This window comes from Sceloporus undulatus, chromosome 4 (assembly GCF_019175285.1).
Source record: "Sceloporus undulatus isolate JIND9_A2432 ecotype Alabama chromosome 4, SceUnd_v1.1, whole genome shotgun sequence".
Classification (NCBI taxonomy): Eukaryota; Metazoa; Chordata; class Lepidosauria; order Squamata; family Phrynosomatidae; genus Sceloporus; species Sceloporus undulatus.
The window spans coordinates 132,573,015-132,594,493 of record NC_056525.1 but is presented as its reverse complement, the minus strand read 5'-3'; the positions used below and the strand labels follow the sequence as shown (position 1 = coordinate 132,594,493).

General features: G+C 40.3%; 1 protein-coding gene across 3 annotated transcripts in view; it reads left to right on the top strand.

Annotated features, from left to right (window-relative positions):
- Positions 1–21,479, top strand: part of RRBP1 (ribosome binding protein 1) — a 53,232-nt gene that overhangs the window by 14,721 nt on the left and 17,032 nt on the right. For 2 of the 3 annotated variants that reach the window (XM_042462735.1, XM_042462734.1), the window contains exons 4-11: positions 2,209–2,331; positions 3,586–3,738; positions 7,378–7,496; positions 9,246–9,399; positions 16,576–16,714; positions 16,885–17,072; positions 17,282–17,319; positions 20,652–20,742. In XM_042462735.1, the coding sequence (XP_042318669.1) occupies positions 2,209–2,331; positions 3,586–3,738; positions 7,378–7,496; positions 9,246–9,399; positions 16,576–16,714; positions 16,885–17,072; positions 17,282–17,319; positions 20,652–20,742 (1,005 nt within the window). The remainder of the gene's footprint in view (positions 1–2,208; positions 2,332–3,585; positions 3,739–7,377; positions 7,497–9,245; positions 9,400–16,575; positions 16,715–16,884; positions 17,073–17,281; positions 17,320–20,651; positions 20,743–21,479) is intronic. The other variant, XM_042462736.1, reaches the window with a different exon arrangement.

Below are 21,479 nucleotides of genomic sequence, written 5' to 3'. Positions count from 1 at the left end.
TGCTCCGCGCGGGAGCCGCAGCAGCCAAACCGTGCGGCTCCCGCGCGGAGCAAAAAAGAAGCTCCATTTCGGAGCTTCTTTTTGCGGCGCCTCTATGATGTCGCGAGGCGCCGCTGGCGCATTTGCGACGTCATAGGCGCCGCGACACGTCTGGACGCTATGCGTCCAGTACGTAAAGATGGCGGCGCCCATGTGGAAGGGGCACCGCCATCTTGTACGTATTGTATACGTACTAGGGTTAGGGGGGTGCGGAAGCACCGCCCCTTCCTAACCCTAGTACGTATACAATACGTACTATATGGCGGTTTGTATCCCGCCAATAGACCAGCATGAAATGAGAAATGAAACTGTGTGGGTGTAGGTCACTATGTCTATATTGCCCTGTGATATCAAAAAGCCCTTTGTGACATAATCTGAGAAAAATCTTGGATTAGGAGATTAAATTCTATTATTTATTTCAAAATAAAGTATTTACTGTGCCAAGAGCCTTTGTGATCTAGTCCACTCCATTAGATGTTGGTATGTTAATCACACTTAGTATCCCTCTGTGTATATATAAATCAGACACAGTGATGTTACAGTGAAATTAAATAGTTATGAAATGCATGAGACTGAATTTCAGTGTAAAGTTTAAGAAGAAATGTACTAGCAGATGAATTACCACCTCACTGTTGACTCAATATCCTAACCTGAAGTGGGAGAGAAAGCCCACTACTCGAAAAAGCAGCACATGAAGGAGCAGTGATCACAAATTCCAGTTTCCATGCAAAATTGCTCTTCCCCTCAATCATGGACCATTCTGGCCAGTGCCAGCAAATCTGGGAGTGATGTAGCAATGCTGTGATGATTCCCCTACATTGCTCCAATTTGAGGCAAATTTAGGAGGAGAAGCCAATCCACTCAGTATGATAAAGAGAAGTTCCCATTACATCCTCCCAGCCTTAATGCCACCCTAAACCCCACACAACCTGCCAGGCATATTTAAACCATGGGGCTGAACAGATTGCCCCTAAAGGATGGTGGGAGGCCACCCCTTTCCTGGTCGGATCGGGGCCGCAGCAACCTCATGCCGCAGCCTCGATCCAGCCTCTGGAGGGCGCAAAAAGAAGCCACAAATAGCAGCTCCTTTTTGCACCCTCCAAGGGGTGCCATAGCTGCAGAGTTGCGGCTCTGTGGCGCCCCCTCAGCGCTGCATCATTGGGACGCAGTGCCGGGGGTGCATCATGATGGCATGCACCATCTGGAATGGCGCGCACCATCATGGCGCCAGGGAGGTGGAGTTAGGGCAAGTTTTGTCAGGACACAGAGCTCTGACTCCACCCACAAGTTGGCATAAATTGCCGGTCTGTACAGGCCCTGCAACAGCTTCTGCTATTTGAGACAGTGTGGAAGACACCCGGAACAAAGAGCTCACAGTTAGCTTGTAGCATGATTCAGTCCAGCTTATTGCTGGGGCTTAATTCTGGGACTTGTTCTGCTTATTCATGAGTAATAATGAAGGGGAATGTTTTGTAGAATTGATCACCTTTCAGCCTTGTTTAAATATTTGAAGGGATGTCACACTGAGGATGGAGCAAGCTTGTTTTATGCTGCTCCAGAGAATAGGATACAGAGCAATGGGTGCAAGCTACAGGAAAAGAGATTCCACAGGGCTCGACATAGACTCATAGAATCACTTTGGCTTTCTTGTACGAAACTTTGTTGTTCTGATCCAAAAGGATATCATTCTCATCTTCTGCTTGGTTTGGCAATTTGTAATAAATTCCCAGAATGTATTCCTGTTATTTCTCCATTCTCTTACTTTTGTACTCTCAACTATCTTGTGTGCTTGAATTTGTGGATTTCTTCAAAGGTGTTTCATTTTGCTGCTGCTGCTTTTTTATTGACTCTATTTCTTTTGAATGGGTTATATTTTTCAGTCAAATCAATGGACTTATCTCACCAATATAAGTGGCTTTTGGGCACATAATGACAAGGAGCAAATATATATTTAATCATTCTGTGCATGCATGTGGGGAGCATGGTGTCCTAAAGCCAGTCACAGTGGCCAAGCAGAACTGTCTGTAAGAGAGAATTTAATTGAGCACAAAACAGTAGCCAGTAAGCTTGTCAGTGAACACCTTAGTTGTCTCAGACATGCAGTCACAGACGTCTGAAACATTTCATTCAGCACCAAGATCTTAATTTTATTTCTGATTGTTCTAATAGGCAACACAGAAAAGTGACCCTGTTGCTGTACTGAAACGACAGCTGGAGGAAAAAGAGAAGCTTCTTGCTATGGAGCAAGAAAATGCAACTGCTGCAAAAGCTAAACTGAGAGAACTTACAAAGGTAAGTCTGTAAAGCTTTTAGGCCTCTGAAGTGGAACTTGGCATTCCCAGAAAGCATTTGCTTCCATTCCTCCTCATAAGATCCTATAGCAACACGGACACTCTCTCATTCTGTCCTTAAACATGAGAGAGTTGTTTTGTTTGCTCTAATCTGTATAGTGTCAGGGCTAGCATCCCCAGTGGTCTAATTTAGGGGTCATATCCATTTTGAATACAGCTTTTCTGGTCACACGTGAGTGCCTATGTCTGCTTGGGTCAAAAATTGGCTTAATTTTTCGTCTCCTTTTGAAAAGCTCTATGCTGATACCATATTTTTACAAGCCTGTAATAAATATTACACCTCAAAGTGTTGAAAATTATACTGAGAATTTTGCCATGCAGGGATATCAGTGTCTTTTCTGCCATAGTGTTATGATCCCAAACCGCTGGGTTCAATCAGATTTCTATGTTTTTAATTGTACAGTATTGTTCTTTGAATGGTGTGAGCCACTCTGGGTCCCAGTTCTGGGGAAAGAGTGGGATGCAAATAATTATCATCATCATCAGATGAGAAATTGCTTGGCTCAATCAGAATGTTGTCTGCCCTGCCAAATGGAGGTAGGCACAGGGAAATCAAAGCTGGCAAGCTGGTTATGCTTGCAACTCCAAGTGCCTGAAGGTGAGGATAAAAGTGAAGGCTAACCTGGCAACATCTGTCCGTCTGTCCCATAAAAGAAGTGGCTAAGGGGTATGTGTGTGTGTGTTCATGCATGCATTATACTACATGTCAAGCTAGTAAAATATGGCAATATGGTTCAGATGCCAGTAAGTAGGTGATAGCCTTCAACTATTCATGATTTAATAACATTGCTTTACATGTGTGTTTCAGATCACCCAAACAATATTGAATAACTACTGTTTCAGGACAGTGTATTAAGATGGGCAGTGGGTCCCTACCACTTTTTGTACCTCTCCCCCCCCCCCCCATTTCAAAAAAGGAGAGCTGTCCTTCCTAGAAGTATCCAGTAGCAACAGCTCGCCTTTAAAACACTTTGCAGCACCCTCCCCTGCACAGCCCTGTGTCTTTAGGGGAGGGGGCAAAAGTGGTTTTGCAAAGCCAGAAGTACACATCCAGACACTGCCAGTTTCATTCAGAGGAGCAATGCAGCCCATGATTAGAACAAGACATGGTTTGGCCCCTGGACTCCCAGAACTCTGTTGTATAATCTGAGTCTACACATTATATCTTCTTAATTATGAATGCCTTCTCTTAAAGGAACTAGCAGCTGAGAAGGCAAAGACAGTCATGCTTGAGAATAAATGCAAAGAGCAACTGCAGACACATGAGCAAGAAATGTCTGCTGTCCAAGCCCGTATGCAGGCCAGCTATCAGGACCATACAACCGAAACCCAACACTTGCAAGGAAAGGTAGGAGAAGTGGCTTAGCTTTATTTTGTACTCATGACTTATCTTTGCATTGTCAGGGTATACATCACTTAATTCAAGTTGAGCTTTATTTGCTAAAAACATTGGTAATGACAGGATTACGAAGAGCACATGATACTTCTGGTGCCTGAGTACTTTGTTACATATTATTATAATAGATAATAGTTTGGTTTATTTAGAAAAAATAGGTTTTAAAAGTTTAAATAATAAAAACATACATATAACACACAAACTTAAAACATATTCATACACATCCATAAAGAAAATAAATATATTGTGCTATGGTGGGTACCTAGAGGTTTGAGATAGTCTCTACAAATTCTGGTGAAGGTCCCTTAAAGAAGCAGCACAAACTTTTTTTTCCTTGCTGGATAGTCAAAGGGGTTGGGAGCACATCACCATTCGGCTTAACTGTATCATCTTATTTTTATCCCTACTGAAATTATAATCTCTGCTAAAATGTCATGCCACTGCTCAGTTTCCTAACCTTTTAAATTTTCAAAGAAGTCTCCATGTTAGTCTCTTGCAGAATAAAAAGGAGGAAGGTGGATGCAAAAAAAAAATTCTAACACAGCCCTCTCACAAGCTCTGGGAGGCAGGAGTTTATTGGCCCACAGACAGCCTTCAAATTTTAAACAAATACTCACTTACAACAGGATACACAACGTGGATGGTAATACAGGGACAAGACACTGCCACAAACCCAGATTCCAAATCTGTCCCCATATGTACTCTGGGAGCAATGTTACAGGGGCCAGTAACATCACTCACAACATCAGAGGTGCATTTACTTGCTCTTTCTCCAATGTGAGATTAGCCATCCTATGCTAGCAATGCCCCTTTGCATTCTACAGTGGACAAACAGTCTCTACGCAAGAGGATAAATGGACACAAATCTGGTATTAGCAATGGCAATACAGTATATATTGCGGGGCGGGGAAACAGTTTCAGAACATTTCAACCGTCCTGGACACACACAATAGTGATTTGCAAGTTGTGAACAAAGAAATTACAGAGGAAGACTAGAAAGTGACACTGCTGAATTGAATTATATTCACAAGTTCCAATCCATTAGCAGAAGTATGAATAAGATCAGTGGCTATATGATACACTAAATATATTAATGCAAGAATCCTCACTACCACACACATAATAAAAGAAATTGTCTCTGAGAGAGTTTTGAACCCTAGGAAGCTGACATTTGGTAAGCAGATTTATTGCCTTCCTACATCATCACTAACTGACCACTGTAAAGATCTGAAAGACCTGTATCACCATTTGAAAATGTAGGCTAAGGGTCATGTTTTGCATCTTTCTGGATCCTGTTGCATTCCATCCCATCCCCACTCCAACAACTGTGTAAATATGCTTTATTCAGAGAAGAGGTGATGAGCACATATAAGAAGCAAAAGCAAAACAGGAGGCGAGCTCCATGTGCTGATAAATGATCACTTGTTTTATTTCTTATTATTAAAAAAAAAGCTCAATACATTTCGGCTTCTATCAAAGTTGGTCTTCTTCAGAGACTACACTAACAATACAAATATAATTCCATTAAATATATTATCAAAGACAACACAAAGTTGATTATATTCTTTTAAAAAACATATAAATTACATTTGATCTGCATATTAAAGTGCATATACATACCTTAACAGAGACATTTCTGGAGTTGTACAAGGCACTCTCCAAATGACGAGCATTAGGAAAAGAGCAAAAATCATTCTTCGTTATTTCTATACAAACTTGGGTAGTCAGGAGAGAAAAAGAACCAATTATTTCTCAGAAATTGGTCACAAGGATATCTGATACAATTACCTTGAATATTTCCTCAGTTTGCTTCTCGTGTCTTTCACCCCCCCCCCCCCCCCCACCTTTATATTAGAGATTGTAAGTTCAAATCTTCATTTAAACCTGTCGGCACTACTGCACTTTTGATAAAGAATGTCCATTTATATATTTTAAAACGAATATCCATTTATTTCTATTCTTTGTGTCCTGTTCCTTTCATCAGTCGATCAATAATTTTTCAGTCCATAGGAGGGTTTCTCCCATATTTGTTCAATTCGATAAGGAAGTCCAAGTAAACAGTGTCTGTCAGATCACTTTGTCCACATGTTTATTTAAACTTTCAGAGCACTTTAAAAGAGACAGGAATTATCTTTGCAAAGACTATCCTTGTATATGTTTGACAGTTTTATATTCTATAAAGTTTCCCATTGATTTACGTGGAACAGACATTAAGCTAATTAACCTAAAATTACTGTATTTTTGTTGTATGATCAGCAGTTTCACTTTCAGTTACATGAATACGTTCATAGTAATACCATCTCTATCTAGTGATTTGTTTAATATTGTTTGTTAATAATGTCTAGTGATGCCTTTCTTCTCACCACTATTGGCCTTAGCTCTTCATTCTCCCCTCTGGAAACATTACATCTAGCACCAGTATGTGCTTGATAAATTTGGAAGCCTTCTTGTTATTATTCTTCATTTCAGTTCATTCTGTGCATTTTGCTCAAGGCTATGATAGTATGCCCTGAAGGCTTAAATATTTCTGAAGTATGATGTTATTACTGCAGTTCTGTGGAGGCTCCTAGATTGAAACTATTCCCCTTTTAATGTGCGACGTGACAAACCATCCTGAATAAATATTTCCCTGTTCTTTCTGCAGTGTTTGTATCAAAAGATAATCATATCCCACTGGTTTTCTGCATTTCATTAGTTTCCATTCTGCCCACTGCTTCTGTGTTGTCCTTTAAAACCAAGTTCAGCTTTCCCATCTTGGCTCAGGGGCTCCTAGTAGTAACATGTAAAACATATGTGTGGTGTCACTCTCCAGATGGCAAGAGCATTTTCCTTTGTGGGCCAGCCCTTTGGAGTGGTTTTCACATTTTGTTCCTTTTGTCTTGTATGCATCCTGTGGGTGATCACTCACATCTCCTAGGGATGAATTAATCTAGAAGCCATTGGTTTTTCTTTCAAGTATCCATTTAAATGTTGTTCTTTCGCCTTTCTGATGTATGTTTTTCTTTGTACCTAGAGAATCCTTAAGTACATGGATTCCATTGCCTTATTTATGGGAGGTTATATTTCATTTTCTCACTCATAGTATACTAATTTTGCTTGGATGGTTTCTACTGGAAGAAGCAGGTCCCACATTAAATTACTGGGACCTCTAATTTGAATTATGTTAGGAAGCAAGTTTGGAGATGGTTCTGACATGAGGGGAGAGCCCTGCCCATCTGAGTAGATATTAGTGGGCTAGACAGACTTTTTTGGCTATAGTGCTGTTTCTTAAAAATGTGTTTTCTGGATAGTCCCTGATGTAGTCTCCTAAAGAATAATTTCTGACAACTAGGGACACATAAATATAGTTTTGTTAATAAACTACGGGTGTTTATAGCTGCCTTCTCACAAACGTGACTTGGTCTAATACATTTGGCTTAAAACTGTTTAGTCTGCGTTCTCATCATCTCAATGGGCTGACAGAGTCAAAATAGACATCGTTATACCTGGAAAAAACCATATGTTTTCTACATAAAGTTCTGAGCAATTATGGAAGGATAAAATAACAGCTAGGAGCTATTCTGATGTTATTCTTTACTGATTGATTTTTAGATTCGGACGCTACAAGAACAGCTGGAGAATGGGCCTAACACTCAGCTTGCTCGCTTGCAGCAAGAAAATTCCATTCTCAGAGATGCTTTAAATCAAGCCACGAGCCAGACTGAGAGCAAGTAAGAGAAAACATTTTAGTTAATGTAGATTCATGAGATTGTACCGTAGATAGGAAAATTCTGTACCTGCTACAGACCCCTATGGTAAAGTTGAAACTGATGGAGCAAACTGCTGGCTTAATAAAGAGTACAAATGAAAGAACAGAAAAACTTTCATTGGAATACTGTGTCCAGTCCTGGGTACCACAGTTTGAGAAGGACGCTGCCAAGCTGGAATGTGTCAAGAGAAAGTTGACCACAATGGTAAACAGTCTAGAAACTAAGATCTGTGAGGAATGGCAGAGAGAGCTGGTATATTTAGCCTGGAGAAGACAAGACTTGAGAGGTAATGAGATTGCTGAAATATCTGAAGGACGGTCATGAGGAAAATGAAATTGCTTGTTTTCTTCTGTCCTATAGGATAAGATTTGAATAAATTCAATGATATTCAAATTATAAAAAAAATAGATTTTTACTAAACATTAGGAAGGATGTGCTGGCAGTAGAAACTGTCTGACAGTTGAACAGACAAGCCTGGAAAATAGTGGACATTTCTTTGTAGGAGCTTTTTTAAACAACAGTTGGATGGCACCCTCTCGGGGATGCTTAGGCTGTGGATTCCTGCACTGGCACAGGGTTGAAGTATGTGGCCCTTGGGGATCTCTTCCTGTGCTAGGATTCTATGACCATCTGGAAGGATGCCTTCTTGTAAAGCAAGCACCTTTATTGTTTTGCCATGCAACTCCTCTCCTTTATCTAACCTTGAAATCTTGGGCCTGCGTCTAGTTACTGTATATCAACATTTTCAGTTAGTGCATATGTGTTAACCAATAAAGATTTTATTATACAGGTATTTATGCAAAATGGATTATGCAGTTGATTGTAGGTGCACAACATCTGATAGTACCATCTCAACATCCATTTGTCCAAAGATGTCAAAACAGTGATACCTTTATTGGGCCCACCAAAATACATGTTGCAAGCTTTTGAAGCTCCACTGGCAAAGATGTTCACAATCACACAGGATCAAGGAGAAAAATGATGCTTCTCTTGAGATCCAAGTTGCCTCCATCCTTTCAGACGCTACATGCGCCTTTGTTAGGCAGAGAGCTTGTAGCTTCACAAAGGATAGAGGCAACAAATCTCAAGAGGAGCATTTCTTTTTTCTTGCAAATGTAACTTAATTTTTTTATATCCTTGAGTTTCACATGGCCAGAAGGAGGAGGGGCCTGCCTGCCTGAATGTCCCTCCAACATCACCTGAACTGAGAAAAGCCACATCTTGACAAAATGCAGACTTGTGACTAATATTGTCATCATTTTTTCTCCTGTATGGTTTTGAACATCTTTGCCTGATGAAGAAGCCAGTGAAGCTTTGAAAGCTTGCAACATGTATTTTGGCTGGTCCAATAAAGGTATCACGGTTTTGCGAATTTTGGATGTTATTGTACTTTGCTACATGGCGAGCATGGCTCTCCTTGTATATGTTATAAGAAAGGGTGTAATTATTCCCTTGTTGCCACTCACTGTCACTCATAATACATTATAGCTAGCATTCCTACTTCTGATGCATTACTTATAAGCTTTGGGTGGCCTATCAGTGAAACAATTGAAGGGGCCTAGAAGATAAAATAATAAGGGGCAAGGAAACAAAATGCCCAAATATTAAATCAGTTGTTGTACAGGGATACACATCTTTTGTTTCTGTTTAATCAGAAAGGTATTGAATCAAGCTTGATGTAACTTTATTTCTTGTGCTTTTATTATTCAGGCAGAATGCCGAACTAGCTAAACTTCGTCAGGAGTGTAGCAGACTAGGCAAAGAACTGACTGAAAAGTTAGAGATTTTGCAACAGGTAGAAGAACAGAACAAGGTCCTAGAAAGGAAAGCTATTTCCTTTGAAGAGCAAATCTGTCAGCTCCAGGTAAGTGGTGTACTGTTTTATATGGGTTAACCAAAAATCTGTATTTATTACAATAATTCACTTGAGGAAATTGCAAAGAGAAGACCTCCAGACATTAAAAGGAGTAGGTCTGGGATGGAAATCATGTGGTCGTCTAAATGTAGTTGGAGTATACTCCCATGAGTTCTTGTCAGCATTGACAATGATGTTGAATGCTGGAACTTGGAGTTCAACAACATCTGTAGGGCCATTTTAATCTCACACTTAATTTCAGTCTACCCCTACGTCTTGGATCTGCAATCCTGAACTTGATCCTAACCAGTAGGGAGAAGTTGGTCACTGGAATCAAAGTTGTTGGTACTTCAGGATGCAGTGACCATATTGTGCTAGAATTCCCAACTGTGGGCCAGGGTAGAGAAGCCTATAGTTAAACACGGAGCTTGGAAAGCTGACTTTGAGGAAAGCTGATTTTAACAAGCTGGGGGTGGGTAAAACCTGGGTAGAATCCCATGTCTAGAGATGCTGAAGGGAAAAAAAAACATCCAGCAAAGGTGGGAAATCTTGAAGAAGAAGTTGCAAGAAGCACAATCACAAACAACCTCATGGAAGAAGAAAAAGGGAGAACATCAGAAAAAGCCAGTGTAGCTACACAGCTAACTCAAGGAGGAAATGAACGTAAAACAGAGCATGTATAATGAATAAAATGAGGAATGAACCACCAAGGTAGAGTACAAATGTTTAGCCTAAGCTTGTATGAATATTTTAAGGAAAGTTAAAGCTCAGAATGAGCTGAGACTGGTAAGACAAGTGCAGAGCAACAAAAAGGAGTTTTTCAGATATATTCAAAGCAAGAGAATGACCAAGGAAACAGTGGGAACTGTTACTCAGTATGGATGGTAAAGTGCTAACAGATCACAATGAAAAAGCAAGCCTGCTCAATAACTGTTTTGCTTTACTCTTCTCCCAAAAAGAGCATTGCATGGTTCTATGCATCAGCAGATACCTTGGCAAGGGATCCAGATTGTAAATCAAAATTGAGATGGCAATATGTCAGGAATCACCTAGCTAAACTAAATGAGTTCATATCTACAGGGCCAGATGAACTGAAGGAACTTGCTGAACCACTTGTCATGTTTTTTTAGGAGTCTTGGAGAACCGATGAGGGTGCCAGAGGACTGGAGAAGGGCAAACGTTACCTGCCCTTCATAAAGGGCAAAAGGAATGACCCAGGAAACTACATGCTTGACCTCTATACCAGGAACAGATTATACATGAGTCTGTTTGCAAGTATCAGTGCAGTGCAGTGATAAATAGGAGGCAGCATGAGTCAAGAACAAATCTTGCCTAATCTTATTTCTATTTTTGATCAGGTCAGCAGTTTAGTACATGGTAGAACACTGTAGATGTTGTTTGTCTAGATTTCTGCAAAGTCTCCTATTATATTTTTATTAACAAATTGATTAAATGTGAAATAGATGGTAACACTGTCAGACAGATCCATAATTGGTTGGAAAACCATGTTCAAAAAGTCATAATCAATGGCTGTACTTCGTACAGAAGGGAAGTCTCCACAGTGTTCTGTTCCAGGGCCAACACTCCTCAGTATGTTTATCAGTGAATTAGATGATGGGTTAGAGGGAATCCTGATCAAGTTTGCAAATGATAGAAAACTGGGAGTGATAGCAAACACATTGGAAGATAGAAACAGAATTCAAAAGGACCTTGATTGAGAGAGATGGTAGGGTCTCTTTCTTTATATGTCTTCAAAAAGAGTTTAGTCAGCTTTCTTTTGGGCATGTTCTAGCTGGATTTTCTACACTGAGCAGAGGGTTGGCCTCAATGGCCTGTGGAGGCCCTTCCAATTCTATGGTTCTGTGATTCCTCATCCTGATACAGATTTCCTTTGCATCTTGGGCAAAGTTACTTGAATCTTATTTACTCATCTTTGTTCCTATGTAGGGGTCATCAGTACGGATGTGCCAAATCCTCTCCAAGTGGAATGTTTTTAATGGGTTCAGTGCAGTTACTTGGTCACTTGTCATGAATAGTAATAATATTAATAAAAAAAATTATTTATGTTTCCCTGCCTCTCCCAGTGGATCGAAGCGGGCTTACAGACTAAGTAAAATCACAAAGTATGTGTCTAAAAATTCAATTAAAAACCACTAAAACAATAAAAAATCAACATCAGACAATAACAATAACATCACACTCAAGGCAGGGATCATACATAGACAAGAGCATATCATTCATATCCGGAGGGTATTCATATCGGGGGTATGCTCGACCAAAAAGCTCAGTTTTAACTGCTTTTCAAAATATTTCTAATGAGGCCGTCAAATGGATCTCTTCAGGAAGACTGTTCTAAAGTCTCGGAGCCATTGTTGAGAATGCTCTTTGGGAAGTAATAGCGTATTTGGAGGTTGCTATTTCCAATAAGTTCTTACCCGATGTTCTAAGAGTGCGGGGCGCATTGTATGGGGAGATGCGGTCCCGTAAGTAACTTGGACCCAAGCCATGTAGGGCTTTATAGGTAATAATCAACACCTTGTACTGTGCCTGGAAGCAGATAGGGAGCCAGTGAAGATCTTTTAGAATAGGTGTAATATGGTCGAACCTTGATGAACCAATCTGGCTGCCATATTTTGTACTAACTGAAGCATCCGAGCTTGGTACAAGGGCTAGCCCCATGTAAAGCACATTATAGAAATCTAGACGAGAGGTTACCAGAGCATGAAATGCTGAACCTCAACAGAAATCAATCTCCAGAAATTCAGAACAAAAAACGGTGACTGAAATATTCCCAGAATCAATCACGTACAATCCTTAATGAAATATGGCAGCACATGAGGTGGAACTTTCTTATTCTTGGTATTTATTTCATTTTGATAATAGCCCTCATAGTATTGGAAGAGACCAGAAAGGGCCATCCACTCCAACCTCCTTCTGCCTTGCAGGAATACAGTCAGTGCACTGCCAACAGATGGCCATCCAGCCTCTGTTTAAAAACCTCCACCACAGACTCCACCATACTCTGAGGCAATGAATTCCACTGTCAAACAGCTCCTACTGCCAGGAAGTTCTTCCTAATGTATAGGTGGAATCTCTTCCTGTAGTTTGAATACATTGCTCCATCTCTTAGACTCTTTGCTCCATTCTCAATATGATATTCCTCCTTTACTCCCAGAATTGGGATTCAAGATGGCTTGCAGAATCAAAACGAATCAAATATAGCTAAATTCATATTTAAACTATAATGTTAAAATAAGTTAAAATTCATTTTAAAATTTGAAAAGTAAAAGTAATACAATAAAATCCTGCCCACCCCCTTTTGAATCAGTTTGCAAAAGTATATCAGAATAAAAGAGTCTATGGGGGTGTTCCCACTTAATATTTGAAACGATTTAAAATACAACGTTTTTAATAAAACCGATTCAAAATAACCCTGGTGTTATCTCGCGTTCCGAAACGCGTTATTCTTCGTTCCCATCTGGTTATTTAAATCGAAGTTTTTACCTGCAAGCGTTCCTACTTGGCATGAAATCGGTGTTTAAATAAAGCGATTCTTCTCTTCCATACCTTATTTGGAGCTGTCAATCAATAGTACGTCAGAATGACGTAACGTTAACCCGGATTATTTGGAAGCGATTTAACTTTCGTCAGCGTTTCCATTTCATTGACCGTTTGTGAAATGATGTATTTTTGGCGGTTGTTTTTTTTTTAAATGAACCAATCAAGGCGCTTAAACGATCAAACGTCATAAGCGCTGTCAGCCTTATATACATTTTCCCTCCGAATTTAGTAGGAAACCCAAGCTCTTTCCAGAGGAACTATGGGATAGGTTTTGCATGACAGCATCCCCTCTTCATGTCTCCCAAGACAGCCAGGGAGAATCCCTTCAGAGAGCCCACAGATCAATGGGGGAGGCTTCTGGCAAAGCAGGGAGGGAGCACTCTTCCCAAAGATTCTCTTTCCAGGGTTGGAGGAGAAGGCAGATTCCGTTTGAGAAAGAGAGGGAGAAAGGCTCTATCCCCCCCCCCCATTGATCAGAGCCTTTCCCTGCCTGGGTGAGATCAGATGCCTCCTCGCGAGGAGCCTTCCCTTCCCTGCCTGGGCGAGATCAGAGCCCAAGCGGGCAGGGAATGCTTCTTTGAGAGGAGGCTTCCCTTCCTGCCTCTCCTCCGTTAGAAATGGGCTCTCCCCACACAGAGGGGAGGTTGCAATCCACTGGGAGAAGCCTTGTAGTCCTTTGCAGATGCAGGCGCTTGAGCAGCTGGGACTTCAGGCGCTTAAAGCGCTGAAGAGATTAAGCGCCTGTAAACCATTAAAATAAAAAATAAAAATAATCCTTATCTCTTATTGAAAGGCCACAGCGAACAAAGGGATGAGGGAAGCAAAAATGGCGACAGCCACGACGGATGGGGACAGAAAGGGCAACTCCCCCAAGGACAGCCCCCACCGCAGTCCGCTCCTCCCATCCATCCAACCCGATTCAAAGGCTGTCGTTCCTATTTAAATACTCCGGTTCCTAACTCGAATCAATGGAAAAACGTAGGTCGGACCCTAGTGTTTTTTTTAACACGTTTTAAATGAGAAAAATCGATTTAAATTTTTATCCCGCTCTACGATTCGATTTGTAGTGGGGACGATTGCGGGTTGCTCTAGAACCGTTCTAGGTTTAAATCGGATCCTAATATGAACGCCACTCCTTGGATTCGATTCAGAATGCGGGGTTTCCCCTAGTGGGAACATCCCCTTTGGGACCAGTCACAGGTTTTTTGCATGGAGAGATTTGCATCTGTGAATTGATTCAAAATCGACTCACTGTTCCCACTATGTTTTAAGACAGCAAATATCTCCATGGCGTTTAAATCCGGTCTGAAGTTCTCATTTGCCACTATTCCAAATCAAAATGGAGGTGCCTCCATTTCCTGAATGGTGGCTGCACAATCTGAATTGATCTGATAGCTTACTCTCACTATTGGAGATGTGGATCGTTGTGGTTCTTTAAAAAAGAACAACTAAGGGATCCTGTGCCAAATGCACCAGTTTAGATGGGCTTTTTGGTTGCCCCCCTGCAAACTGCACCAAGTACAATCAGTGCAAGTCTGAATGACAGATAAATCTTTTTTTAAAAATTAACAAGGAGCAAACAGCTGGATGACAAACTTGCCTCCTCTTTATTTAGAAAAGTTCTTCCAACCATTTCTAGTTAGATCTGTAAAGAAATCACCTGCTTACAAAAGTTACATCATACTACATCATGTTATGTCTAATGGAGTCTCATACAGCTTCTTGCTGTGCTGTTCAGTTTTCCCTTGGAAATCACATCCAAAGGGTTCTACTAAAATTAGTCCTGCCCTATGTTGGGTGTGTGTTTAAGGATGTTAGAAAACCACAACTGTCTCCTTGTAATTGCCATTCTCTATTGTCTACTTCAGTAAAAGACACAACTAGAAATTTCAAGATTCCAGAAGTGGGAGGACTGAAAACTGCAGCATCGTTTAATTTAATTTAATTTCTTTCTGTCCTGCCTTTCTCTCAATACTGGACCTAAGGTGACATGCAAAACCTTAAAAGGAGTATAATTAAAAATCTCTTAATACACACATTAAAATACAAGTAATAATTTCCATAAATAAAAGTTGCCAAAAAGGGAGGGGTGCAGCATCCACTATTCTTTTCCATGGAGGAAATTACATGGAATCCTGTCATCTGCTAAAATCACTATATAATACAAATCATTTCTTCACAGAGGGCCAGTGCTATCATTAGGTCAACTAGGCAATTGCCTAGGGTTACAGACATCAGAGGGGCATAGTGTCAATGCTGGAGTACTTCTCTTCATACTACAGCAGAAACTCCTGTAATGTACCTCATGTTTCTGTTGCTCTGAGGATCCTTCTTACACTTCTAGTGTCAGTGGCAAGTAGTGGATACAGTTGGCTCAAACTTATAAAAATGTATATATGCTCAACAAAGTTGTAAAAGAGACTAGTTGGCTTGGCAATTATGTCAGTTGAACATGCTAAGCATCAGCATTTGACTTGAAGGAAATAATGAGAACATTTGCAAAGGAAAAAGCACACAGAATGAGATTTTGATGTTTGGGTACACTGTTCATATGTGACAAAACACTGTGGTGTAGTGGATTCACAGCTTGGTGTGGGAAACCTAGGTTCAAACTTCCATGATGTTCCTTAAGCTAATCTATTTTTCTTGGTTGTGGGAAGATTAAATGGATCTTCCAAATATTTTAGGAAGAGGTAGAATATGATACAGACATATCTCAGTCAGCAATGCTTCTTACAAAAAAGATCTTTTCTACAAAATCTGTTTACACCTACCTTGCCCCCCCCTTTCTTCCTTGTCTTCCATTCAGCTGGAAGTTTTTTAAGCACCTTTGGAAGGATGGTGAAGGAGGGCTGGGAAATCCCAGGCTTTCCATGTCACTTTGTAGCAGCATGTCTGCACTAAACAAGGAAATAAAGGCTGAGCTGGGAAAGAATGGGATTCTCCTCTAGCCAACCCTACTGTAGCTCTGTGTGCCTGCAACAGCCAAGGTAATAGCAGCTGCCTCCAGAATCCCATACCTAGCATCCATGAACAGCAAAACAGAAAAGGGTAAAGTGGGTAAGCCTGCTATCCCAGCATGTTCGATAAGCATAGTTGTGTAAGTTTGGCCATAAGTATGGCAGTCATAAGAAAATGGAGACTTATGCTAGGCTTTCCTGGTCTGGTTGTTTCATTTCAAGTGTGCATAATATTTTGAATAAGGAGTTTCTGAATCATATTGGACTGCTCATCTTTGCTATGGTGCAGGAGCCTGTCTCTGTATTCTTTCTTTGTTACTTCTATCTCTGGCATCAAATCTTCTGTTAAAGAAATAAATTCCAGCAACAGATCTGCATTGTGAAGTGGGGGTATGCCTGGATTTATAAATATGTTGGAAAGCTGCAACAGTTGTTGTCCTTCGGTGAATGTCATGAGGTTTCCTTAAAGGCAGTGGTGCTATTAGTCAGCTATGAAACTGCCATGCATTTATGAATGTTTTGGAAGGAATAGGAAAGAGATTGTGAAAACAGCAATGCCATCTTGTGATGTGCTAGAAATGATGTGGCTTAAAGAAGATTAGCCCTATGCTTATATACCTGCTTTTGTCTTCCAGCTTAATTTTCCCCCATCTCCTCCATGCAGATATCCCAAAAAGAAAAAGAAGCTCCACTACAGAAGAGCTTTAACGAAATCAGCGAAGAACTCTGCAAATGCCAGGCCAACTATCAAAGCTTGCAGAAAGAGCTGCAAAAGACAAAAGAGCAGCAGCCCAATTTTGCTGGTGAGATCATGGTGTACATGTGAAATTTCAGTGATGAAGGTCATCAGCTTGCCTCTTTTCCAATGTTTAGGCATCTGGTCTTCAGCTGATTTTTAATGAGAGCTGTTAACTGACAGCTGTATTCTGCCTAAACTGAAATCAGTATTTTCTTCATCTTGCATTCTCTATAGAAATTCAGACTAAACTGCTGTGCTCTGAAGCAGAGGTGAAGAGAAAAGTTGAAGAATTAAATGATTTACAGATTAAGTTATCAGACATCACTGCCCAAAATGTCCAGCTTATAGAAAGGATTAAATCAAGTGAAGCCCTCCTGGAGGCCAGCCAAGCAAAAGAAGCAGAGAAAAACAAAGATGCACAGGTCAGCTTCTTGCAATACTCTTTCTAGGCAGCCTGTTCTTTTTGATAACTTTCTCTATCACTCAGTAGGATTTGCCTCCTTGTGCTGCCAAATTTTAGCAATGTGACAGTATTACACTGTAGCATGCTCTATTTTGGAAACAGGGGACTGCTTTAGAGAAAGTAATGTAACTGTCTTTCCTTCTCTCTTCCTCTCCTTCCTATTTACAGGATGCAGATCAAAAGGAGGGCAGTCTACTGCAGTTAAGGTAAGCCTGGTGAGGTTTAACACTGCTAAACTACTTCTGCTGTTAAGGCAAGGACATTTTTACCATGTATACTTAATTGTGTGCATATATGTATGTGCGCATGTGCACACACACACACAACTGCTGTTGTAACTGAGAACTTTTACTTACACTTACACAAAGGGAAATTAGCAAAAGAACACATCAGGGCTTGTATAAATGAATATGGACTTTAGCAAACAGTATAAAGAGAAAATAGAAGTTGGATACATGAAGTTCAGTGCTGCTTGTAGTCATCAGATAAGCAGCATTCAACTTGGACTGGAGGCGTACTTCCAAAATACGACAGGAACAGGAGAAATGTCCAGGAGGTAGGTCAAAGGAGGGGGAAAGGCACGTGCCTCTATGGCATCTGGTATCTCCCGTGTCAGTGAGGCAATAAATGACTCCCCAGTGAGTTTTAGTTCAGAATTTAAAGCCACTCTCAAGGATATCAAATTCAGCACCTTGGACGGCTCCTTTACAGCTCAAAGTGAAACCTGGACTAACTCACTGCCCCCTTTAATGTTTGATCTACCAGCCAGCCTTGCTTTGCGTGCACCAAATAAGGTTGTGGGAGAGCAACAGTCTTACTCCCAGATGAGCAATTAAACATGTAGATGGCACAGGGTTTGGGACAGAACCGCTGAAAAAAGGAGTAAATCAGAAAGACGGGGTGGGGAAATGAAGACTCTGACTGGAAGTATTACTGGAAGAGAATACTCTTTTTCCTGAAGAAATTATCAGTTCACAAGGTTGTCTGAGGAAACATAATACCAGCGAAAAGTCTACATTAGGGAAAGCAGGGAAACATTCTCCTTTTGGATCCTGAAAAGCTTATATTGTGGAGTGCATGTTGTGAAACTGGCTGATAGTAGGGATGTGAAGCAGTCCATTTGCTTGGAACTCCAAATGAACTGAATTCAAAAACAGAAAGAATAGGACTGCATGGGAAAGGGAGAAAATAAACCTGGCTAGTAAGGTGATAGAGTGTCCTGTTATGTCTTTGGGGTTGCATCAGAACCACAGTTCTGGTTGACCAGAATGAACTTAAGAGTTTTAGGAAAAGTTAACCTACACTTTTTCTGAGAGAGAAGTATCCCTGAAAGAAAATAACAAATGTTATGTAATTTAGACAAATACCTTGGTTTTCTGGCTGTTTTTGTTGTATACAGGTATACTAGATTAACAAAGTAATTATATTCCTGGGCATTACTTCTTTAACAGAAAATTTGACATTACTTCTTTAAGCAGAAATAACACAGAAATAATGGGGATTGGTTCCCACAGCACAAAAAAGAAGAGCAGCTCAGCACATTTCAGCAGACTTTTTATTCAAAACTAACAATATGCACATTTGAAGTGAAACAACCAGGTCTGATAAGCCTTACATAAATAAGCAAACCATCTTGAACCTTTGAGAGATGACTTGAAGTCTTTTTCCAAAATGCATCCAGGAACTGTTTTTTTCCTTCATAAGCCTCTTTTTTTCTTATGATTTCCATTTTGGTGGCTAAACTTATAGATTTTTTTTAACATGTTAGTCATAGCTGGTGAGGCAGACTTATCTGCTCTTCCCTTTCCTCTCTGTTTTCATGTTCATGCATGTTCAGCAAGCATTTCTGGATATAGCTGTTTTTTAAGTTACCTTTTATTAGCAGTGCACACACAACTGCAGTAGGATCAGTTAGTGTACTATCCCATTGTTTCCTGCTTCAAGCATTATGGTATTAATTGATCAGGGAAATAATAATAATTTGTTTTATTTATATACCGCTATTCCAAAGATCATAGCGGTGAACAGCAAGTAAGCTAATTAGCAAGTAAGCTCATTTGCCCCCAACAGTCTGGGTACTCATTTTAGCGACCTCGGAAGGATGCAAGCCTGAGTCGAGCTTGGGCCCTTTTGCTGGTCTTGAACTCGCAACCTTGTGGTTTCGAGTGAATGGCTGCAGTACAGGCATTTAACCACTGCGCCACCAGGTAGCGCACCATAGATAGGAAAGGAATTCATGAGTGCCCTAAATGAATTCACATTTACAGGACTGGATGAACTGCATCCAAGAGCACCAAAGGAACTTACAGATGGTTTCTCATAACCACTGTTGATCATCTTTGAGAATACTGAAGGAGGGCAAATGTTGTTCCCATCTTCAAAAGTGGGAGGGGGAGTGACCAAACAACTATCGACCGGTCAACTTGACATCAATACCAGGAAAGGTTCTAAAACAGATCATTAAAAAGGCAGTCTGTGTGAACAGTCTGTAAGAGCCAGCATATGTTTCACAAAAAGAAATTGTACCAAATTAATCTTATCTCTTTTTTTTAAACAGAGTTACAAGCATGGTACATTAGAGGTTGTGCAGTAGATGTAGTACATCTTGATTTCAGTAAAACTTGATTTTAGTAAAGCTTTGACAAGGTTTCACACGGCTTCTTCATCAAGCAAAGATGTTAAAAGTCATACGGGAAGGGGGAAAGGTGAAGACATTAGAGTCTCTGTGGATCTGGAAAAAAACATTAGGTGTTGTAGAGGTAAAACTGAGAGCCATCATAGCATGGTGGTTTGAGTGTTGAACTGCAAATCTGGAGACCAGGATTCAGTTCCCAATTAGGGCATAAAACCTACTGGGTGACCTTGGGCAAGTTTCATGTTCTCAACCTCAGGTGAAGGCAATGGCAAACCTCCTCTGAACAAATCTTGCCAAGAAAACCTCATGATAGGATCGCCTTAGGGTTACCATAACTTGCTAACAACAACGACAATAGGTAAAACTTGCCAATAGTAATTAAGCCCCAGTCCATTGTCCTTCTTGTTAAAGTTCACCCTGTTGCAGCAAAATTTGGTACAGTGAGCTCTTGGTATTCATTGGCATTTGGTTCCAGCCCCCCCCCCCACTGTGGATACCAAAATCCATGGATGCTCAAATCCCATTAAATACAACAGAATGGTGAAATGGTGTCCCTTGTATAAAATGGCAAAAATCAGGGTTTGCTTTTTGTAATTTATATATATTTAAAATAATTTCAAGCTATGGATGGTTGAATCTGTGGATAAAGAATCTGTGGGCACAGAGGGTCAACTATCTTCAAATCCAGGAAACATATCCAGGGGTAGTCGTCAGTCCATCAGAAAATTCCTGTGCACCTTTCTTCTGGGATATGTGTTTCATTTATCATTAAGATAGACATCACCAAAAGACTTGAATACTTAATAGCTTGAGCATATCCAAAACTGGATGCAATGAAATTACTAGATGAAAGTCATTATATGTGGAGTAGGTAGAGTCTTACAGCATCCCTTTCTGTTACAGATTCCAAGAATCATCCACAGAGGTCTCAACTTTACAGAAGGACATCGCAGAACTAAGAGAAACAGTAGAACAGTTGAAAATAAAAAACAATGTAAGTAATCTTCAAAGCAAATATAAGCTAAAGTATTTGTGCTGGTGCTAGAATTTTATATTTTAAATATTAGCTAAACTTCCTTCTGGTCAGTGATTCCCCATCATTTCTTGAATGGGAATTATTATTTTGGTGGAAGTATGAGAGGGAATAATGATTCTGAAGTATTGGTAGTTTTAAGGCCTTGGCTATGTGAGCCTTTTGTGTGTGTGTTTATTCCACCTGTAACATGTAACAACCATGTGGTACAGTGTCATGTGCTTAAACAACATGAGATGAGTGCTGCAACACAATTGTTTGTCATGCCACTTTTGCATCAGAATCAGCAGGTAAAGATGTGATGTGGTTATTTTTCATTATGGTTGACTAATGAGATTGGCACAATAATGCTTTTTTTCATGTTTGTGGAATTCAACCATACAGAAGGTTGTGCTCCTCAAAGATAATAGTTGGATTTGGGCCTACGCACACATACACACAATTTTCTACATGACATATATTTGACACGGAAGATTTTGAGTTTTAATGTTGTGTCGAAACTTCATTTGTGTGGCTGAATCTCTTACCATGAACAGAGGTCCAATCTCAAGAAGTAGTCGGATGCCTTGGATATTTGTTGAGGAAACAACTAAATTATTTTTTGTTCTTGATGGAGTAGGAAGATAATGTTCTTGGCAATTGACTTACATTGTAAGGGTGGGGAACTCTACCTGTGGTGGATCAATATTTCTCCCTGC